At 31.1% G+C, this 15,107-nt stretch overlaps 1 protein-coding gene across 1 annotated transcript in view; it reads right to left on the bottom strand.

Annotated features, from left to right (window-relative positions):
* Window positions 1–12,883: 12,883 nt before the first annotated feature.
* LOC149418196 (uncharacterized) overlaps window positions 12,884–15,107 on the bottom strand; it is a 57,916-nt gene continuing 55,692 nt past the window's right edge. The window contains exon 6 of the mRNA XM_089639906.1: window positions 12,884–12,973. Within this exon, the coding sequence (XP_089496032.1) occupies window positions 12,884–12,973 (90 nt within the window). The remainder of the gene's footprint in view (window positions 12,974–15,107) is intronic.

Raw genomic sequence — 15,107 nt, 5'->3', positions numbered from 1 at the left:
CTCCGTAGAAACCGGTAAACACCAAAAAGCTTATGAAGAAGGTTAGAAGAAGAAGAAGAACGGTTAAATATTTTTGGAAATATAATAAAAAAAAACATCTACAGATGAGTAATCAGCTACAGATGAGTACGCTTGATTACTAAATGCTAACCCAAGGATGTTGATATCCTAGCATATAGGAATTGAATCCAAGACCTTCTGGCTTGTTCACAACCCAGTAAATACATTCCCGAACCTTGATCTATTTTTATTAATGCATATTATGTTGCTGCTATGTTTATACATAGAATCTTTCAATCGCATACAAATAGCAGCCAAAAAATATGCGATAGGAAAATGAAGATAATGTCGGTAATTTTTAATCAAACTATGATACAGATAAATATGACAGAAGGGAAAGGGTCGATTTAGCTCAGTGGTAGAGCAAAACCCCGGCAAGATTGAGGTTCTGACTTGAATTACCATTCCTGTGTTCAATTGCGATCGATTTTTTTTTCTTATTTTTTTCCGTTTGAAAATTGTTAATATAATCTTCAATGATAAAATATTACAATTTGAGGTTTTATTAAATTAGTTATTCCACCAGAAAAATATTTAATATTTTTTTTAGTTTTGGTTCACTTATAAACTTAACACATATTACGTGTAGGTAATTTAGAGTACATTTAGAATTTATAAAGTACTTTTAGTAAGTATAAAAGATATCACAAAAATAATACATAAATTGAAAGATAAGGTTACAGAAACTCTTAGAAGAAGATTTAGAAGACAAAATAAGATATTGATTATTTGTCTACAACATGGAACAAACTTTTATTAACGTATAGATTCAGTACGAATTAATTATTATTGACTAAGAAAAATGCATATTTACATCGACCATATTATGCATTATTCAGGAGAGTTCGAAAATAGAAAAATTAATTCACGAAAAGTAATCTACATCATAACACTGATTCCTTCTTATAGGTAAAAGATTTAATGACAAAACAACATCAGCAAGTAACTCATATGGTTAACAAATCAAATCATCATAGCATATATATCAAAGGTTCAGCTCTGGAAGAAAAACTTGTGTCTGATAACTGCAGAGTAGTTTTTGATACAACCTATTGCAATAAAGGGTTGGGTAAGATCAGTTACAGATGTAGGTAACTTATACGAGTTGTAAATAAATTAACACTTAACTGGTTTACATGGGTCAAAATACACCCGGAGAAACCTATGATTGACTGTAATTCAACGCGTTATTCATGCACCCGTTCTCAGTATTTCTCAGTCGCACGTAATACCACAGAATACTGCAACTGTCCAGTGTGTCCAACTATGACGGCCGGCATAGTCCAGTGGTAACGCATTGGACTGCCATTCCGAAGGTCGCGGGTTCGAACCCGGCGTGCGCAAATAAATTTTATTTGATTGATTTGTGTTATTTCACAATTAATTAATTAAAATAATATATAGTATATTTGCGGCACGTTCCAGAGTGGAAGATACTACCAGTATCGCCCTGGTGTAAGACCACCATTCAGAATTGAAACGTTGCTCCAAATGGCTTTAGCCGTGTTTAGTGACTATATCTGAATAGCTAGGTACTTCCCCACCTTCCTCTTTCCCTTCCCCACTTACCTTCAGCCTCACAACATCCCCCAATTGGGGATGCCATAGTCTCACTGGCTCCAGACGGGAGCAGTTAGGACTCTTGTGAGGTATTCACTATAAAAAAAAAGTGTCAACTTTTATTTGTTGATCGATGTTACCTCAAGTGTAAATTATTTCCCTCAAAAAGGACAGTAAAATTTACATTATCTGCAAAATTATCTAAAATCTATTACCCTTAATAAATTTGAATACAAATCAAATAAAAAGAAAAATCACCTCATACAAAGTTTACACTACATAATTGAATGTGGGTCCAATTAAAACCAAGTATACCGTGTACGTAGTTGAAAATACGAATATAAGTTAAGTGTTAATAAGAGGAGAATACTTTTTACTGAAATGACTAAATACGAATCTCACAATCTTAAGATTATCGTAAGTATGCAGCAAATGGTCCATTTCCAAATTAATTAGTGAACAAAGTTTTATTTTTTAAGTTATAATATTTTATAAAAACACAGGTGTTAAAGCTGGGATGCCACCTAATCATATTCTATAATCTATTTCTTAAATCCTTTGAAAATTGAAAGAAATGTGAAAATGCGCGTTTACTTGCCCTGTTATATTTCATTTAAAATTGCTAGAGGTCTATGGTCGTTCTATATAAATAAGAAGATTCTTAGTAGTTGATTCAACACAAGGTTTCTATTTCTATTTGGCGTACTATGGCATAGAAAGTCTATCTATGAAATAGATCACGGAATAGATGAGTTTCGATTACTTTCTGTACAAATTTCATAGGAAATTTTAAATTTAGTGTAATGGATGTAATTTGTGTGAATTAAATATTACTTCCGAATAAATACCTACCTCCATCAACTTTGAGCAGTTTTCTTAATAAGCAAGAAATTGCTTCAATAAACCAAGATTTGAATTAAATGTCTTAGATTTTTTTTTTTAAATATTTTGAGTTTAATGTATAGCTATATAAAATATATAATTAAATTCCATTTATTAAAATATATATGGCTAAAAGCTACACCCAATATTTTATATGTAAATTAACACACACACATATCAATAATAAAAGTATCATTAAAACATCGAATAAATTAAATTCCTATCACATTTATACTGGAATATTATTCAATGGAACATTCACTAAAGTCGATGAATTATTTCAATCATTTATAATTAATATCTTTTCTACTAGTTCATAAATATAATATTAGGCTAAACTAATTCAGTTAACGTTAAAGATAGACAAATCGGAGTTCTTGAAATTCTATAAGTATTTAAAACAAAATTAACACAAGACAAACATAAAGAATGTTATGTTAACCCATTTCGTTTGCATATTCTGTAAGCGAGAGAAGAGAGAAACAATTCAAACATAATAATTTTTATTAACAAATAAAAAAATTTAAGACCTAGATAAAATTATGATTAGTATAATGTTATCAAATATAAATATATTGGACAGTGAAAATTAATTGTCACTATTCCGTGTGGTTGGTATACTATGTTTGCATGTTGTTTTGTCTTTAAAAGGAGAAGGTGTGGCAAATAAGGGAAAATTTTAAGGAAGGGTAAAAATGCAGCATTTGTAGGCTAAATATATTATTTACATGAAAGGTATACTAGGTTTGCATGTTGTATTGTCTTATAGGAGAAGGCGTGGCAAACGAAAAGGGAAGATTTTAAGGAAGGGTAAAAATGCAGCATTTGTAGGCTAAATGTATTATTTACATGAAAGGTATACTAGGTTTGCATGTTGTATTGTCTTTAATAGGAGAAGGCATGGCACACGAAAAGGGAAGATTTTAAGGAAGGGGTAAAAATGCAGCATTTGTAGGCTAAATGTATTATTTACATGAAAGGTATACTAGGTTTGCATGTTGTATTGTCTTTAATAGGAGAAGGCATGGCACACGAAAAGGGAAGATTTTAAGGAAGGGGTAAAAATGCAGCATTTGTAGGCTAAATGTATTATTTACATGAAAGGTATACTAGGTTTGCATGTTGTATTGTCTTTAATAGGAGAAGGCATGGCACACGAAAAGGGAAGATTTTAAGGAAGGGGTAAAAATGCAGCATTTGTAGGCTAAATGTATTATTTACATGAAAGGTATACTAGGTTTGCATGTTGTATTGTCTTTAATAGGAGAAGGCATGGCACACGAAAAGGGAAGATTTTAAGGAAGGGGTAAAAATGCAGCATTTGTAGGCTAAATGTATTATTTACATGAAAGGTATACTAGGTTTGCATGTTGTATTGTCTTTAATAGGAGAAGGCATGGCACACGAAAAGGGAAGATTTTAAGGAAGGGGTAAAAATGCAGCATTTGTAGGCTAAATGTATTATTTACATGAAAGGTATACTAGGTTTGCATGTTGTATTGTCTTTAATAGGAGAAGGCATGGCACACGAAAAGGGAAGATTTTAAGGAAGGGGTAAAAATGCAGCATTTGTAGGCTAAATGTATTATTTACATGAAAGGTATACTAGGTTTGCATGTTGTATTGTCTTTAATAGGAGAAGGCATGGCACACGAAAAGGGAAGATTTTAAGGAAGGGGTAAAAATGCAGCATTTGTAGGCTAAATGTATTATTTACATGAAAGGTATACTAGGTTTGCATGTTGTATTGTCTTTAATAGGAGAAGGCATGGCACACGAAAAGGGAAGATTTTAAGGAAGGGGTAAAAATGCAGCATTTGTAGGCTAAATGTATTATTTACATGAAAGGTATACTAGGTTTGCATGTTGTATTGTCTTTAATAGGAGAAGGCATGGCACACGAAAAGGGAAGATTTTAAGGAAGGGGTAAAAATGCAGCATTTGTAGGCTAAATATATTATTTACATGAAAGGTATACTAGGTTTGCATGTTGTATTGTCTTATAGGAGAAGGCGTGGCAAACGAAAAGGGAAGATTTTAAGGAAGGGTAAAAATGCAGCATTTGTAGGCTAAATGTATTATTTACATGAAAGGTATACTAGGTTTGCATGTTGTATTGTCTTTAATAGGAGAAGGCATGGCACACGAAAAGGGAAGATTTTAAGGAAGGGGTAAAAATGCAGCATTTGTAGGCTAAATGTATTATTTACATGAAAGGTATACTAGGTTTGCATGTTGTATTGTCTTTAATAGGAGAAGGCATGGCACACGAAAAGGGAAGATTTTAAGGAAGGGGTAAAAATGCAGCATTTGTAGGCTAAATGTATTATTTACATGAAAGGTATACTAGGTTTGCATGTTGTATTGTCTTATAGGAGAAGGCGTGGCAAACGAAAAGGGAAGATTTTAAGGAAGGGGTAAAAATGCAGCATTTGTAGGCTAAATGTATTATTTACATGAAAGGTATACTAGGTTTGCATGTTGTATTGTCTTATAGGAGAAGGCGTGGCAAACGAAAAGGGAAGATTTTAAGGAAGGGTAAAAATGCAGCATTTGTAGGCTAAATGTATTATTTACATGAAAGGTATACTAGGTTTGCATGTTGTATTGTCTTTAATAGGAGAAGGCATGGCACACGAAAAGGGAAGATTTTAAGGAAGGGGTAAAAATGCAGCATTTGTAGGCTTAATATTTTATTTACATGAAACGTATACCATGTTTGCATGTTGCATTGTCTTTAATAGAGGAAGGCATGGCAAACAAAAAATAAAAGAAGGGTAAAAATGAAGCATTTGTAGGCTAAAGATATTATTCACATGAAAGGTATACTAGGTTTGCATGTTGTATTGTCTTATAGGAGAAGGCGTGGCAAACGAAAAGGGAAGATTTTAAGGAAGGGTAAAAATGCAGCATTTGTAGGCTAAATGTATTATTTACATGAAAGGTATACTAGGTTTGCATGTTGTATTGTCTTTAATAGGAGAAGGCATGGCACACGAAAAGGGAAGATTTTAAGGAAGGGGTAAAAATGCAGCATTTGTAGGCTTAATATTTTATTTACATGAAACGTATACCATGTTTGCATGTTGCATTGTCTTTAATAGAGGAAGGCATGGCAAACAAAAAATAAAAGAAGGGTAAAAATGAAGCATTTGTAGGCTAAAGATATTATTCACATGAAACATTAATATACTACCGATTCAATAACAGTTATTTAGTGAAAATATTTGTTGTATAATTGAGTTAATATTGAAATTTTATATTGCGGCCTTATAACGATGACTAAATAGTGCAACATTATTCTGATTTTATTTGAAAAATAAGCATTTAAGGTCTTAAAGGCAATAAATAATATGAATAAATAGCAGAAAATGATTTTGAATCAAATTTATTAAAAAAAACTTTCGCCAATATTCACAAAATTTTTATACTAGTATATAATAAATATATTTAAAATATCTAAATACATATAAACATTTTCATATCAAGTAACAAATAAGCCTAACAAATTCTCATGGCTTGCATTGCAGTCTACTTATATTATCTTATATACTATTTATTAAAAACATGAACACTTAAATATTTAATTTAAAGATTAATTATTTGACATTGGAGGGATATCATATACATTTTATTATAAGACGGCATGGTACATACATACATACGTATTACAATCTTTTAACATGTGAATATAACATCTTGAATATAATCAATTCTCTAAAACATTCATTAAGCCTAAATTTTATATAAATCTGGGTATGAGAATATACATATATATATATATATATATATATGTTTATGTCTTGCAAAAATAAAACTTAGCATATTCATAATATTGTGTAATACTTCCACATCATTATTTGAAAACATGGGTTTAAATTTTGCAACAACTTAAGCAAAAAAACAACAACAAAAATTCTTTGTTGACAAAATACACAGAGTTAGATTTGGCCTTATACATAAATTAAGATTTTGCAACAAGTTGAAGAGTTGGCACCTTTGAATTTCATGTTATATAATCCTTTCAAAACTGATGCTGTAATATTGTCGTTTAAATTTTGCAACAACTAAAGCAAAAAAAAAACCACAACAAAATCTCTCTGTTTACAAAATACACAGAGTTAGTTTTAGCCTTATACATAAATGAAGAATTAGCAACAAGTTGAAGAGTTTGCACCTTTGAATTTTATGTTATATAATCCTTTCAAAACTGACGCTGTAATATTGTCGCTTTCTAGTTCGTCTTTTTATTTTCACATATGTGGTATTCAAATAATGCATCAAAAATTAATACCAAAAAAAACAGAATAAGACAAACAAAATTTTCTAAATATGATTATGAATGTGTTAACACTAGAACGACCGGGTACTGCTCCATACCTTTAAAGACCGCGACCGTCATATTGACGGCTGATCGAATGTGAGTGTAATTTGTGAAATATTATAATGAAGATATAAATAGATTAACATGGGATAGAATACTAACAACTGGCATCAAAACACAGTGACCAATCAACGCACAGATAGAGTTCGAATGATATGCGATGCCTCAAGAAAGAGGCGGACAGATTAGTACTATCGTTTTGTGAGATGAAATGGGCATGTTGTAAATTTGGAAGAAAAGGGTTGTAAATACACTCAACTCAATGGCTCTAACCGTCACATTGACGGCATCGGTCTTTGTAGGTATAAGTCATTACATTAAAAAAAATCAATAATATATGTACCAGGTTTTTCACCATAGTCGTTGAGCAAGAATTATGAAAAGTAAAAAAATTAAATGAATTCAATAAATTTTAAGCAAAATATCGTTACATTACATCGGGCAGCCATCAAAATGACGGCTAAGGTCTCTCTAGTGTTAAATTTGAGGATGAAAGGTAACAATACTTTGCTTGCTTCTCCTACATAAAGTGTTATGCATTGTATAAGGTAAACCCGGCCCTGCCAATCGATATGTTACATATTTTTGTAATATTTGTAATAACGTAAGACGTAAGGAAGTAAATTGTAGATTTTTTTTCGCATGGAATGTAATATTTGAATAAAAAGCATATTCAACAAACATGTAAAAATAATCCTATTTTTTGGAATTAAAACGTGTCAAGGCATTTGAATCACCTATTAAAAAAGTCATATAGGAAAAATGTGGTAAGATGAAATATAATAATGAAAATTGAGCATGACCTTGATAGATTTGGCAAGAAATATTTCATATTATTATTGTACAAGTATATACGTAGCTTTATTAAGACGGGAAAATATACAAAAATACACGATAATAATCACGTTTTATTTTTGAAACTCACTGTATCAGTTAAATAATAATGATAAGTAAGTATTTCAGTTTACACAAATGGAAAATAATGCATTTTAATAACCATTTGGTCTATATAATAATATTTTTAACTTCGATAATTTGACGTGGATTCTTGACGTCATGTTTTGTCACAATAACATTAAAATAGTTATTTTAGGCTTGTTAAAAACATTGTTGTGAAAACCAAGAATCTATTTTAGGAAGAAAAGTTCACATTTTCATAAAATAGCGTTTTATATGTCATAATGACGTTGTAGCCAGTTGGAACCATTTTAAAATTATGGATGAAAATAATAAAATTACACATTTTAAATAATTATAAGCCATAATTAGTCGACAGAAACATCAATACAAATTGAAAATATCTTCGGAGGAAAAATAAATGCCGCCAACGGGAATTGAACCCGTGCCTTCTGATGTCCGGTTAGGTGCTCTGAAACCACTGAGCAATGTCGGCTTATTTCTAACCCGCCAAATGATTCAAAATGTACTAGTACCTAAATCAACAATTACACACATTTTTAACTGCAATCGTAGTAATTACTTGTTGAGATTATATTGTAAATATTGGATAAATTAACAATATATAATTTAACCACTCCAGTGCTCGCTTAATGACCGGAAAATGAGTTGAGTGATTCGACTTTCGAGTTGGAAACATCTCGCCCTCATTTAAAAAAAACATACCTTTTAATTTTAATATTGAAACATATAAACTGATTATAGTGCTATATAGACAATGAATTCACCTATATTTTACGGTTTATCTTATATTTTAAGGATTTATAAAATAATCGTAAGTGCGCGAATTCTTTTAGCGTAATTTCGTGAAAATCTCAAATCAATTATTACGCTGTCCAAAATTGCTATCATTTTGATTGCTTAATTTGTTGACGTCTTTTTGAGGCTTATCTTTCATAAGTTAGACAAAAATCCTAATGGTCGCTGAATGAGATTCAACCAAACCCCGACCTTTGATCTACATTAAGCATTTTGCCTATAAATTATTAGAAATTTTTCACAGGCCAATAGGTAAATAACCGGCTAAAATCGTCGAATTATTAGTTTATTTTTATCACACGCACTTAAAATATATGACATTTATGAATTTTCGTCACTCTTAAATGTTCAGTCATTCGCAGGAGGGGTTATTTTTATCTCTATGTTACTCAGACCATTTAAATAATTAAGTCATTTTCTTAAACAGCAATGCCAGAAATAATATCCTTACATATTTACAATTAATTACCTAAAATATGATAAAAATTATATAATGGATAGGAAGAAGGTTCCTTGAGGGGAGATTTCGGTTCTACTTAACCCTTCAGGCATTTGTTAACTTTTGGAAAGCTAACAAAGGTCTCATCTTTGTATTTTCTTTACTGTCGTGTTGACAAATTCAATTGTAACAAATAACCAGAGAAGAATTAAAACGTGTACCTTTGTGAAACCAAATTGTCCAAACGTAAATTAAAAAAAAAAACAACGTGAATTTTGTATTTAATATCAATTATTTTTATATGGAACGAGAAAAATCGTGGTGACAATAACGTTTTAAATACATTTTTCTAATAAAATACATGTGTTTTTATTTTTCTTCGTCACCAGTAATTTTAGTTTTAACTTTTTTATGTTTGCATTAAAAAAATGTATATTTAAAAAAATAATTTAATAGCGTCTTTTATCACCATAAAACAGTTTTGGTTTTCAGATACGTTCGTAAATATTACAATTATTATGATGTTATTGCAAAAAGGATATACTCCGACCTTCTCTGTCAAAATGTGGTAGAGGCCTGATAAGTTAAGTAAAAGGAATCCCTAAAATTAACGACTTTTTGTTTCATTCGAAAGAAATTGAAGCATGAGATGAAACAGATAACGATGAAGTCGTTAATTTTAACGTTAAGTACAATTCTGTCATCTAGAGTACTAGAAAAGCATTTAACGTAGAAGTCGTTAAAAAATTCCGGGTTAAGGATAATTTCTTATGCTTATGAAGAACTGGAATCTCCCCCTGGTTTTGTTAAATGATCTTCTTTTCACAACGACGTGCTTTCGCAACCATTGTTGCTTTAATTGTTGCAGAAAATCAGAAGGAAGTAATATTGAATACAGGAATTTGAATAACAATTTACAGTGTTATTTTTTTACAAGATTATTTAGATAAAGAAAATAGAATTGAGATACAATCCACACATATATATAGACAAGTATTATATTATATATGCATATTATTTTCGGCCTCAGTAACGGTTGATAATTATCTATTCGGTTTTCAGTCAAGAGTCAGAAAGTTGCCATTCGAAGCCGAAAAAAGTTTTTTTTAAACTTCATACAGGCTGGGTGTAAAGATGTTGATTGACTTATTTAAATTACCCGCTTTGTGCAAAACCGTAGTAAGCGTTAAAGAAATGTAAAAAACATATTGTAATCTGTTCATTGTTATGCTAAAACACAAAAGATAAAACTAAACAAAAAAAATATTAAAATTTAAAGCATCTTTGAAAATTGTAAGATAATATAAATCTCGAAAAATCACTATTTCTCAAAAAATCACAATGCCTAAAAAAAAACATCACTATGTCTCAAAAAATCACTACGTGTCTAAATTCACAAACTTTACTTGGATTATTTCTTTTGGGAGTTTTCACAAACGTTAATTTGTTGCTGAAGAAGATAATATTAATAAATCTAAACTAAACCTGACACAGAACAAGACAAAGAAAAATAAAAAGAAAATATTTTTTGAATTTGAATGTGAGATCGTCAAAAATTAGGCCTCAATGGCCGATAAGTTAGAGGCGTTGTCCTGGTAATACAGATATCCTGGGTTCGATTTCCGGTTGAGAACGTTACCTTTTTATTTTTCTTTGTCTTGTTCTGTGTCAGGTTTCGTTTAGATTTATTAATATTATCTTCTTCCTCAAGGGTATATTACATTGATGGTATAACCTTCAAAAAGCAATAACAATACAATGAAAAATTATTCCAACAAAATTGTACATGAATTGATTTAATGCATGTGTTTGAAACATGAACAGAACTGTTCGGTGGCCGAGTGACCCAAAGCCTCGTGTTCTTATCTTGGCGTCGTGGTTCAATCCTCTGTTTACAACTAGTAATTCATCATTGCACAAGCAAAATTTTAAAGATGCTTGAATTAGCAGGTTATTCGTAAAATAGGAATGTTTATCATATTTTTTACAAAACAGACAACAAAGAGTTTATGACAGAGATTTTCTTCAGTAAAATTTTACTTCCTTGAAATCCCGATTAACAGCGAAATAATGACTAAATTGTTCACAACAGTTTAATCAAATTAATCTTGCTTCCGAACATTTCATATACTTGACTTTTACATAAAATAGAATAAATTTTTCCACTTACTACGGTTTTACATTAACTACAATATACTTGAATAGGGTAATTGATTATAACGACTGAAGGATAATCGGTATTTAACTGGAATTATCTACAAAAGGAATTGCTGTATTTGAGGCTATAGAAATTATAATAAAGCCTTATGCGAAAGGATCAATAATGAACCTCAGTATATCTCATTAAGATTAATTTCAACCCGGCGTGAATGAAGTGAGAAATTGTTACACCATTTATGAGGCGGGTGAAAGATACCCGAATCGTTGATGCACACCTTTTGATACTATAACAGTTTATAAAGTGTATTTCCATTCAACTAAAAAGGAGTTTAACATTTTTTCTACTCAATTTTAACACAATTACAGCTTCTTAGATTAATCAACATAACTATAGTATCTTCTAATTTAAAAAAAATCAAACAATACTATAAATTACTATAGCTTAAAGAATACTGTAAAAATGTAACAGCTACAACAGGGTCGGGTGTGACATACCCCAGCCACCTTTGTGCACGTGTATCTCGCCGGCGCGACACTAAACTCAACACTGCACCTCGCCCCCCACTCCAACTACTGTGACGACGAAATATGTAAAGGCGACAATAAAATGAAATAATCTGCGTTTTAGTTCGGGTACGACATACCCGAACTCACTCACACCGGGTTAAGTTATTCTTACTTATATAGTGGTTTCATGTATCGTAGAACAACTGCAGCGTAAAGCCGGGAATACACATGCCTGTAGCTGGCACACTTGCATGCCAGCTCCTTGCACATGCCAGCTACTATCATGTGTATACGCTAACTTGCATGCCTGTACCTGCCTTGCCAGTAGATTGCACAACATTTGATTTACTGGCATGCAAGTTGAGGGAGGGGACGAGGGGGGCTATGAAACCGGCATGTGTGAACGTCGTGACAAGTACGGGCATGCCAGTAGCTGACCTGTTGTTCGCCGCGGCCTTTTCTCTCATTAAATTAGCCACACATTGTACTGCCAATTGCAATACGATGATATTTAATTCACTTCGAATGTTTTCCATTGCCAAAAAGCTTGAGACTACTCAGTCTCAGAGTGATTTGAGACACGTACTGTCTAGTGACTGGCATGTGTATACGTCTTGCAAATACAGGCATGCAAGGACGCAACTGGCATGCAAGTTTAACTTGCATGTGTATTCTCATTGCGCCAGTAGCTTGCACATGCCAGTAGCTTGCATGCAAGCTACTGGTCCATTTTACAGGCATGTGTATCGCCGCCTTAAGAGAGGTTTACAGGCGGGTGTTTAAAATTGTTTCGAACCGGTTCGAACCACTATCGGTACGCACAAACACGTGAAACAAAATGATTTGCCTGTAAATCACGTTATTTAATTATTATTATTATAATAAATTTGAGCTAGGGGTTCGTAAAACCTACAAAATGCCACTGGATCACCAAACTATCTATGAACATTGATTTATCAAACATCAAACACCGTAATATATAATTTCAACACCCAAAACAATGGGATTTTCTTAATAACGTTGTCATAAGCGCTGTGGCTCATATATAGCATTATAAAAAATATTTCGATTATCACTTAATTATATTTTATCCAATTGATTTGGAGTTTTGTATAATTTACGTTTTTTATAGTCGTTTACGTTATTGGATGTCAATAGTTATTACACAAAATATTTCACTCATTGCTGTTGCTGCGTTTTCGAATAGCGACAATATGGTCAATCTTTTCCTTTCTTAGTATGTTGCAGAGGATTATTCCAATTATCTGAAACAGAAACAAAATAATAATTAGAACAAAATATAGAGTCACAAAATATACGTGAACTTGTAGCTCTTTGCAAGAAAGATTTAGAACTTGGATAATTCCAACGGTTTTCCATTTTAGACGCAAACCCATTTGATATTTGATTGAACTTGGATAGGTACCTACTAGGTATAGTTCGGACCCAAACCACTAGATTTTCCATTTTAGACGCAAACCCATTTGATATTTGATTGACGGACCCAAACCATTAAATAATTAAATTAACGCCACTAAGCTTTTTTAGTTGGCGTTAATTTAATTATTTTGTGATAAGTTTTTAGGTACTTTTTATGTGTATTCTTTAGATTTACTTTAATAAGGAGTAAACGTAACACAATCTTTAATATTTACTTTCATAGAAGGCGCTTATTAATGTATTTTAGAAAAAAAACACCTTGTGCATGTGACGCTTTTTTTTCTTCTATTATTTCTGGCTTTCGCCCTTCAAGGGTGTTCTTGGTCATCATTTAAAATTATTGAGAAATGAAATGTGAATTTAAATATTAATTTTATTTAAATAGGCAAATTTCAAAATTATAATGAAAATTGGAGTCGATTTCAGACTTAAAAGAGATGAGATATTGAATGGAGGGGAGGCAATTTTAGATAAGACTTTATAGAAGAGAGGATATTTGTTTAGAGAGGGACAACGAAAAAATATGTGATCGAAAGTTCCCACTTCTAGACCACAGAATGTACAATCTGGGGAGTCAAGGACGTGAATTTCAAAAAGGTGATGGGAAGGAACGGAACAATGTCCGATCCTCATTCGAATAAGTGAAGAAATTTCTTTTTTGGAAAAATTTTTGAAACCACTGTTATGATGGGATATTCCTTTGTATTGAGGCATAGAAGGCTCCCTTGGATTGAATAGCAACGTGCCATGTTACGCTTTAAAATATAAATTTAAATTTTCTGTTTGCGGGTATATAATTGAACAAGTTTTTATACGGAATATACCCACATGTCCTAAAATAATAATATTATAGTCATAAAATCAATGAATACAAATATTAACTTTAAATTACAATATCAATAAAATAATTATCGATCTATTAACCATTTTTTCAGCATTACGTATTACCATTGACTAAATACATAAATGCATTTAACATTTTACTTCGGTTTTGCCGTACGTTGGCATCTTTTTAAATATTGTAGATACAAAATTAGTTAATTTTCGTTTCTCGTATATATTTGTATTTTTTATAATGGCCACGCATTAATTTTGACTAAATCATATGTTGTAAGTATGATCTACATTCCTTTAAATATGGAATCAAAGATGTTTAGATAACCCATACGGGTAATATTATACAGAGAAACGAAAAATGACCTTAATAGTTCGAATTCGTCATAACTTTTTTATTGTAGTTAGTAAATATATAATTTTATTTATGGTTAAACGCGACGATCGTTTTAATCTACGTATTCATATATGGTGCTAATTTAATTATTTTGTTAAAATACGCCTTTCGCAAGTAATGATTTATAATATTAAGACGAATTATTTGTTTACGCCTGCACATACACAGTATGAATAGGAATAAATAGTTTTGTACATGTAAAAACTCAATTCCTTCAAGAAAGGCATAAATATACAATTTATTCGGTGATTCAATACAATTATGTCCATACGCAATATGAATACATAGTTTTGTCCTTATAAAAACTGAATGCTTTCAAGAAAAGCATACAAATACAATATTGTATCGGTGATTCAATCCAATATTGTATTTGTATGCCTTTCTTGAAAGACTTGAGTTTTTTTATGTGAACAAAAAATACGCAATATGTATTCATATTAAAACAAACAAATAATTGATCTTAATATTTTAAAAAATAATTTACAAAAATTTTTTGTCTAAAACAAATAAATTATCGCAATTTATGAAATCATTTTCATTTTAATTAAATGTGAAAAAGTGTTATTGTGGCTTGTCAGGTCTATATCAGTTCCTATTTAGGTTTGTCTGTTCTAAGAAACCAAATGAATATTTTATTTTATTTTTTGGAATAAATTAATGAGTAAAACCTCTAGTTGTAATATTTAATCAATGAAGACAATATTAGCGAAATGTGTATATTCTTGATA

Source organism: Hesperophylax consimilis, chromosome 14, assembly GCF_061612785.1.
Source record: "Hesperophylax consimilis isolate HC1 chromosome 14, BYU_Hcon_1.0, whole genome shotgun sequence".
Classification (NCBI taxonomy): domain Eukaryota; kingdom Metazoa; phylum Arthropoda; class Insecta; order Trichoptera; family Limnephilidae; genus Hesperophylax; species Hesperophylax consimilis.
The sequence above is the reverse complement of the archived record's forward strand: the minus strand, read 5'-3'. Positions and strand labels throughout refer to the sequence as shown.